The sequence below is a fragment of the Nyctibius grandis genome, chromosome 1 (genome assembly GCF_013368605.1).
Source record: "Nyctibius grandis isolate bNycGra1 chromosome 1, bNycGra1.pri, whole genome shotgun sequence".
Classification (NCBI taxonomy): Eukaryota; Metazoa; Chordata; class Aves; order Nyctibiiformes; family Nyctibiidae; genus Nyctibius; species Nyctibius grandis.
Genome location: NC_090658.1, coordinates 64,129,127 through 64,138,026, shown reverse-complemented (window position 1 = coordinate 64,138,026; position 8,900 = coordinate 64,129,127). Strand labels below are relative to the sequence as shown.

The window sequence follows — 8,900 nt, the reverse complement described above, 5'->3', positions numbered from 1 at the left end:
GGTCGGAAAAAACAGAGCTGCATCAAACATGGCAGCAGGGTCTTCCTCATTTAACTTGGATCAATAACCCCCCCGGCAGCACCTGTCGTGGGAATGAAGCTGTGTGACAGAAGAGTGGGTCCTCCTTGTTTATCAGACATGTTCTCTCCCCCTGGTACTTCTGAACAGAGAGCTCAATAGCCGGGAAGGGAAAGGCAAAGACCAGCCGAGGCTTGAGGAGCTCCAGAGTGCGAAGTGACGGTGCCACCTGGAGCACAGGGCCTGCCACTGACGGGGATCCGCCTCGCACTGAGCTGCAGCTTCAGACCTACAAAACCCATCACGTCGGATCTTCTGCGTCGCTGCAGGTGACAAAGACAGAGCTCCAAAAGTCCCGTGGGGCATGACACGCGCTACTGCCGAGGAGGCGACAACCCCTTTCTAACCCTTCTGCTCTCCTTCCGTTTTTCACATTTTAGAGCTCTGGAATTTGCCGTTTCACCGGCATTTCCAGCACGGTCAGCGCCGCCTCCGTGCTGAGCCTGACACCCATGTGCCCACCGGAGGGCTCCAGGGCAGCGGGCGGCGGTGCGGCCCGCAACGGAGGACCCAGCTGTCCCTCTCGGAAGCGGCTGTACCACAGACACCCCTGTCCCGTCCCCCGGAGCGCGGCGGCCAGCGGCCCCCCCACTTTCAGCCGTTAACGGCTGCTCCGGCTCCGCCCGCCAGCCCGCCCTCGCGCGGCCCCGCCCCCGGACGCGGCGGTGGGGGGGCGGAGAGAAGCTCGGCTCTCACGCATGCGCAAAGAGGCGCTCGGCCCCTCCCGGCGCCGGTTTAGGTGCCCCGCGCGCGCGCCGAGCCGGCAGCCTCTTGCCGCGGGGGATTCTGGGAATGGTAGTCGCCCTGCCCGCCAAGGGAGTACGGCCACAGGCAGGGGGCGGGACTCCCACAATGCATCTCGCAGGGCGGGGCGGGCCGCTCCGCCCCGGATCGCGATCATGTGACCCGTGCACCGGGCCGAGCCTGCGGCTTCCGTGGGGGTGGGGTGAGAGCCGGCGAGGACGGGGGGGTCCGCGCGCGGCTCCGAGGGGCGGGGCCTCCACACAGGTAGCGGGCGGGCGGGGGGCGGGGCTTCCGCTCCGGCGGCCGTTTAACGTGCGCCGGGGGGAGGGGGCGGCGGTCGGCGAGGGTGGTGGCCGTCCTCCTCCTCCCGGGGTGACGGGCAGCGTCTCACGGCTCCGTGCTAGTGAAATGGGGGCATATAGTAGGGGCTGTCTGCGCCCTTAGGGTGGCGGCCTTCGGTGGGTCATCCCCGATGGCTCCCCGGCTTTACAGCGCTGTGCCCCCAGTACCCTCTGCCGCCTCCGTGGAGGGGAGGATTTCGGAGGAGGCGTCTCACCAGGAGCACCTGGAGGAGGTTATTAGGTAGCGCCCGCTGACAGCACATCCAACAGCGGCGATCTGGCGTGTATATGACTGGGTGGCACCCATCAGTGGCATATATAATAGCAATAGTAACTCAGCATCAACTGAGTTTGGACAAGGCTGTTGCCTGTCCCTTTAGAGGAGGTTATTTGGCAAGGGTGAATCGCAGCATCCTCGTGCCACCATCGTTTCTCAGTATTTTGGTTGGTGTGGACTTGAGTAGTCACGGTGTTTTCTAGCAATAATGCATGGGATCGCAAAGCTTGAGATCACGTTGAGGTACCTGTTGGCTGAAGCAGATGCAGAAGATTTTAATTCCTGCCTGTTTTGCTGATCAGGCAGGCCTGGGCAGCTTCTCCTGAAAAATGGATTCTCTTTGAAGAAATGAGTTGACTGCTCTTCTTTGAAGAAACTATAAAGCTGTATTTCCATGCACTGTGACCTGTTTTTTCCCTTGCTTTTATTGCAAATGCTAGTTTTAATGGATGTTTCTTACTTTTTTTTTTCTTCCCTTTGGAGGACAAGAAATTAGTCTAGATGCAGTAAATTGGAAGAAATGGAAGAAAGGAAAATCAAGAGGAGGAGCCCCAAATCATCTACCAGTCACCCTGCTCAGGTTGCTAACTCCAAGAAAAGCTCAGTGCCAGTCAGTAAAAGTACAGCCTTTTCAAATCCTGCACCACAGCCTGCAGTACAAAAACCAAAGTTAAAACGGTAAGCTTGGGAGCATCTTGCAAGCTCAGTGGAAGTGAGAGCTGGAAACCTGCCAACGCTCAGATGGGTGTTTAGATTGGCTGGGACAGAATGAAGAGCGAGCTTCAGACTTGTGAAAGTTTTTGATGACAAAGCAATTTGTGTTTAATGCAATATAATGGTTATTTTACAGAAAAGGAAGGTGCTCCATACTCTTCTTGTAAGCTTTATAAAATGTTAGACACTGCTGTAGACTTGTAACAATTTAGCTGAAGAGATGATATCCAGATGTGACTGGTGAAAGACAAGAGTTGGGTGATCAAATATGGCAAATGGGGGCATCGTATGGGAGATAGCAGAGCCCCAGATGTACAGCTGTGAGGAACAAGTAAGATACTACATGACTGCAAGGTTGGAACTGACAAGTAGGGCAGAAAATGAAGGCTGTAAATTGAACAGGATGAGCTAGAACTGGAATTTTTGGGTGTTACTTGTTTGGGGACCTATCAGTGAGGGCAGTGGTAGCTCCCAGGCCGTACTCATACGCAGCGAGAGGCATTCAGCTCTTCAGCAAGTACCATTTTGGAATAGTTTCTGTTATTGATGATACATCTATTTCAGTTTGAGAATGTTAATTTTCCTGCATGTTGGAAAATATATTCTCTGGCCGTGGCAGATAGATACAGAAGATAAATGAGTGAAGAGGGATTTTAAAGTTAAATGTTAGCTAGAGAGAGGCAGCCGAGTCTGTTGACCTGTAAGTATTAGCTGAAGATTAAATACTGAACTGTTGTCATTAGCACAGATGGTCTGTTTGAAGGATCCAGTATTGAGCCTGATGAATAATTAATTTCTGCACTGTAAAGTCTATACGTTATTTTTCAGGGAAAATGTGTTAATATTTTGAGGGAAATAATAATAAATATTAATGTGCTATAAATTGGTGGTTTCTGCAGCTAACTGTACAGTTTACTTAAGTCTCAACACTATTCTGGAATGTACTAGAAATTCATTTCTTGTAGCCCACAATATTGGCTAGTGAAGAAAATGTCCTTTTTGCTTTAAGCTTTTGAAAAGGACATTCTTGCTCAATTGTTAAGTCAAGCTTACCAAGCAGTGATAATACAGACAATTTCTCAAACTTTCCAAGCAGGAGTGGTAACTGACGCAACAGCATGAGGATGAACTGCTGTTATGATAGTGGAGTAGGAGTATTTAATTAATTTCCACTTCATCTGTAAGAATCTAATGAAATAAGCTCTCCAGGAGCGGTAACATATTGTATTAAACTTCAGATACAGGTGGAAAAAAAAAAAAATCTTTCTGGCATACAAACCTTAAGTCTGAAATTGAAGCAGAAATAGCCAAAGTTAAACCTAAATTGAGATGTGTTGCTCTGAGTTGAACCAGATGTGGCAATTGTTGGACCGTTAGTTGTTCCAGGATATAGACTATGTAGTCTATATGATGTTTATAGACTACAGAAGTTGTTAGGCTGGAAAGAGAATGATTATTCCCTATAGGAAAGAGGGAATTTATGACTTGCAGAGCGTGGGAGTATTCAAGGGAAAGGTGGGGTTTACTATGCTGTAAACCCTATTATCTTCACTATTTAAATAAAGCCCCTTTACTAAGTCTGTGATTTTTTTAATATCCCACAAATTTTAATTTTTAGGCTCAAATTTTTTCGGTGAATCAGATTCTGAGCAGACTCACCGTAAGGCTGCAGAAGCAGCCATGCCAATGTGAGAGAAAGGCTGCGTGCACATATGGATGGGCAAATTGGGGATGAAAACAGCCCCTTACCTGAATTATATTAGGTTAAGATGCAGTCTGTCTGTCTGTCCATCTGTCTCTGGGTCAGAGATGAAATACACTGCTTCTCACTGGTAATTGTGTGTTTAGCTTCCGTATCGATTGTGTGTTCATTTGCGTTTGTAATGGCTATTCATTTTTGTCCGTGTAGTTTCTATGGGCACATGGTGCTCTGAATAAATTTTGTGTCTAGAGAAAATTGTATGGACCCAGGAATATTGATAGTTTTGTTGCAGAGGGGGCTGTAGAGAATTTTTAGCATGTTTAACATTTGTTTGGCTATGGGCTAGTTCTGTTTGGTGTGTGTTAGAGTACTGGGAGATTGCTTTTGATGGTGAGTTTAACAAAATTGGGCTGGTGTTTGAAGGTGAGAAGAAGGAGCTCCAGGAAAATTTATCTGGAGGCAAGGTCACCTTCCTGTATAGGTTATAATGAATTGTTGTCCATACTGGTTGCAGTCTATAGGTGTTTGTGACAACAGGAGCGTAGGATTGTTAAGAGTTTTTCTCTTTGGCTTAAAGAGAGTTTGCAGGTGCTTTTTGAGTGGTTTTATGTAGGTAATGCCCCATGCGCCACGTGGTGTTGTTGGGTAGCGGTCCTCTTTAGATAAGATGGCCATTATATACATGTGCTCTATTCATGTTTCCCACTATTAGCAGGAGATTGTTGGAATCCTTCATTTTGCAGTATCAAACTGTCAAGATAGTGATGATGTTTTTTATTCTTGAGACAAACTGGTGATCCATTTTTTAACTTAAAATGAGTGATTGAAATATGTATTATATATTTTCCATTTCATTTTCAAAGCCTAGATGTACACTTACCTTACATTTCAGATTCTCAGTGAAAGTGAAAGCAGGAAGTGATCTTATTGGTATATTTGTTTATTTTTTTTTTTTCAGTGTAATAAAAGAGAAAGCCAGACCTCCAGGAGGTGAAGCCAAAGGGGCACAGGCAGCACCAATCCAGCATTCTTTTCTCACAGATGTATCAGATGTCCAGGAAATGGAAAGGGGACTTCTGAGTCTCCTGAATGACTTCCACTCTGGCAAACTTCAAGCATTTGGTAAGTGCATTAATTGTCTGTATACAATAATTGCTTTTATAACCATATGGATGGTAACATTTGCAAAAAAATGTGCTGTATGGACTGACTGCCAGGTTGTCATATAGGTCTCTGCTCTATGAAATGAGGTTTAATATAACTTAATAGATCTTACTGCATTTTTAAATGATAGTCCTAGTGTAAGGTTGTCTGTAGCACGAGACGATTCAAATGCCATTTCATTGTTCCTTCCAGCATGGCATCCCAAAGGCAGTACCTTGGCTTATGGATTTAAGATACCAAGTTTAAAGTCACTTATTTATGATAGTATAGGAATACTAAGAAGTAACTGTATTTAGCACCTGATTTTGCAGCATATTAACACTTCAGGCTGTTGGTAACAACTTCTATGGAATCCCATGCAAGTTGCATTTTACCCAGGGTACTCTTCTGTCTTAGCATCTTACTACTTCACAGTTGATGGAGGTTTCAAAAAAACCATGACATTCTTCTCCTTCCATCTTTTCCCTGTACTGTGTAGAAAGATGCTTTTGCAAGTTTAGTGTTAGGTCAGCATGTCGTGTTAATTCCACACTGATTTTACAAGAGAACCTGGAAAGTCTGTATTATATAAAGCATTGGTTACAGGAAAGGAACCCCCAAGATTTATCAGAATTAGAAAGATGGTTTATTGTGATCATTTAAAAATACAGAGCCTTCCTAAATTGGAAAGAAATTCAGAGTATAGAAAAAACATGTATATTCTAAAAACCAGTTCAGTACATTCGGTTATCATAAGGTCACACAACACCAGACAGGATGACAGAAACCTTCAGTAGTGAAACAGAGAGAAATCATTGAGAAAGCAAATTAACTTGTAAATTTGATGTTTAAATTCCTCTCCCCTGATGTAAAAAGCTGCATTTTCACACCTTCATTTGCTCTCTCAGGTTTCTTTATCTGTTGCTCGTCCTTTTAGGAAATGAATGTTCCATAGAGCAGATGGAGCATGTGCGGAGTATGCAGGAGAAACTCGCTCGCCTCAACCTGGAGCTCTATGGGAAGCTGGAAGAACTCCCTGAAGATAAAAGAAAACCAGCCAGTGACTCCAACCTGGATAGGCTGCTGTCAGATGTAAGTACTAGGAAGGCAGAACACACGGAACTTTGCCCACAGCACTCGGCTCAGGAAAACATCACTACTGGGGGAGCAATGATTTACAGTTGAGGAGAATATAATTCTGTAGTGAAGCAAGACATAAGCCCTCCCCTTATCTTGGTTTCAAGAAAACACAGTACCTTGTTTTTTTATAGGCTGCTGCTGCGTTTGGTGAGTGGAGCAGTCTAGCTGTAAACTGTCTGAGGATGTAGGCCTGTTTAGAGCCAGCCAATGTACCAGGGAACTATGACCATTTTCCCTGTGGTCCATCCTCCTATATCCGTGGAAGGCCACACATAACAAGGAATTTAGATCTGTATATTCTATGCTTTCAGTTTCTCCCTTCTCTCGTGTATTTCCATAAAAACCAAAACTGTTAAAGCTTCTTTAAATTTCCTGAGATCAGCAGATTTAAACTTAATTTGGGACTTAGCTCTGTTGGTGTAGAATTCAGTGCCAGTTTGCTTTTTGTAATAAAATCATACGTTTCAGCTCAAGCTATTAGTGATTTCCTTCATTGTTTTAATGTATTTATTTCATCATATCAGCATAACTGTTGCATTTATTTGATTGAAATGCCATTTCTGATACTTTGCACATTTATATTGCAGCTAGAAGAACTGAATTCATCTATGTATCCTTTTCCTTAAATGTCTATTTTGCATTACAATTATTAACGGTAATCAAATTACAGTATATTTCCCCAGTAACTGGTGTCTTTACAGGAGTCAAATCACTTCAATAACATCCTTTCTTTTAAATTAGTACTGCAATACAGCATGGATTTTAGGTTCTTACAATACATAAATGAATGGATCTTAACACTTTTAATTACAGGCTGTCTTGTCATATGGTGATTTATTTAGCTAGCATGTACTGTTTTAGACAATTTGTTGACAGTCAATGGCAAAGCCTGTCAGAAGCAGGGTCTTTCTGCATGCATCTTGCTGAGACATTCTGGAAAAAACATACATAGTAATATTCCTTCTATAGTATTCAGAAGTGTTCTGTCCCCTTGATAAGTGAATCCTATTACCTTTTAGTTTTCTCTAGAAATATACACAGCTGTTTGTCACTGATTTTACTGTGAATAGTGGACTGACCTAATTTTTTATTTCTAGGGTCAGACTATGGTTGAGTCAAATACTTCAGCAGAGCTTTGATAATTGAACAAATGTGTGCTCTTAGCCCTCCCAGAAGAAGGTAAAGCTGAATGTCTTGTCTTTTACATCATGCTTTTGATAAGCCAAGAACACAGTTGAGGACTGTTGCATTCAGTTTATACTGCAGTCTCGTTATTTCTGATGTGACACGCTTTGTATGCATTGAGGAAGGTGGGACTCAAGATACTGCACCAGTACATACATTCTCTGTGCCTGTGGAAAGCTGTTTAAGGCTAGGACCCATCCAAGTGGAATTTGACAATAATATCACATAACAGTGATAAAAATAATCTGCCATCCCCCTTGATCCGCGAGCTGATTCTGGAGGTATATAATGCTTAAATCTCATCGAGGAAGATTAATCTACTGGTTGAGAACTAGCATAGGACTTAATAGAACTGAATTAACCTGGACTGGTGCATACCCCTCACAGGACTAAGCATAGTTTTCGTGTAACACTGCTATCTTGTTTATATCTCATCTGTATGTGAAAATGTTATTCCTTAATGGTTTGCTTCAGCCAAAAACTACATCTAGCAGATGCTCAAGATATTCCAAATGGTGCCACGGGCTGAAAGAACAGCTTTGTCAATTTGGATTCTCCCAGCAGCTTTTCTTTTGTTTTTCCTGACAGTGGAATCTGGAACAGTTGTGGTTTTGTGTTGGTTGTGGTTTTCTTTTTCTTCTTCTTCTTTTTTTTTTTTTTAATTTTACACAATGAAGAATCAAAGTGCAAATCCAAGTGTTTATTTTTGCACATTCCTCTTTGAGCACTGCATTATGTCAGGACTTAGTATCTAGGGTTTTAAGTAGGTTGCTATGAGGCTGTGCTTTTTATTATTGCCTTATTTAATAAAAAAAATGGTGAAACTTGGAAGTATATTTCTTCTGCTCATTGTTCATATGGTTGAAAACAATATATGTATGTAAGTTCATTAGCATTTCTTCAGTTTTTATGAAGGTAGTGATGATGGTGCCTTTCTGATCAGTATGCAGACAATCTGCACACTCTATCTTTAGTGTTTTGTTGATCAGTGATGCCACAGATTAATTTATTGTTAATAAAGTAAAACATTTTAAATATATGATGTTTCATTCAGAAAAGTTGCTATCTGTTCAGCTGTGTTAAGAAGATACGAGTTCTTGCATGGTCTGAATGTTTGCAGAGTTTACTTTTTTTCATTACTGTGAATAATTATAAAATGTCACTAAACTAGAACTAGCATGCGTGCTAGCAGTCCACATAATTTGCTTAAGTATTGTGAAATTCTGAAATTGTTCAATAAATCCAGTATATGCAATTCTATAGTCATTCCTATGTTAGAGATAGTCTGGTATTAACTGGTATCATCTTTGTGTTCACAGAAAAAAAAACCAACTGTATTAGTGTTAAATCAGGCTAGCTTTAGATCCAACATTTCTATCCTGGTCCATCAAACTCTGCCTTTGGTTCTAGATTTATTTTATATTCAGTTTTTAGGTAACACATTCAGGTTCTATATTGTAGTTACTTACTGCACAAGGAATGAAATCTTTATCCTTCTACTTGAGACTGAAGCTTTCATCTGCCCAAAGTGGGCATGTGGCCAGGGAACAGAAGATGCCTGTTGTTCGGCATCTTT

The 8,900-nt window shown here is 42.7% G+C and overlaps 1 protein-coding gene across 2 annotated transcripts; it reads left to right on the top strand.

The window, feature by feature from the left end:
* The first annotated feature begins 943 nt into the window (after positions 1-943).
* CCDC28A (coiled-coil domain containing 28A) lies at positions 944-8,579 on the top strand. 2 transcript variants are annotated; one of them, XM_068402603.1, is made up of 6 exons: positions 944-1,024; positions 1,924-2,118; positions 4,815-4,978; positions 5,937-6,091; positions 6,727-6,749; positions 7,799-8,579. In XM_068402603.1, the coding sequence occupies exons 2-6, from the start codon at positions 1,961-1,963 to the stop codon at positions 7,851-7,853; spliced, it is 555 nt and encodes a 184-aa protein (XP_068258704.1). In that variant the 5' UTR covers positions 944-1,024; positions 1,924-1,960; the 3' UTR covers positions 7,854-8,579. The 2 variants fall into 2 exon arrangements, with proteins under 2 accessions (XP_068258704.1, XP_068258695.1); XM_068402594.1 differs by having other exon boundaries at positions 987-1,086.
* Positions 8,580-8,900: the final 321 nt, after the last annotated feature.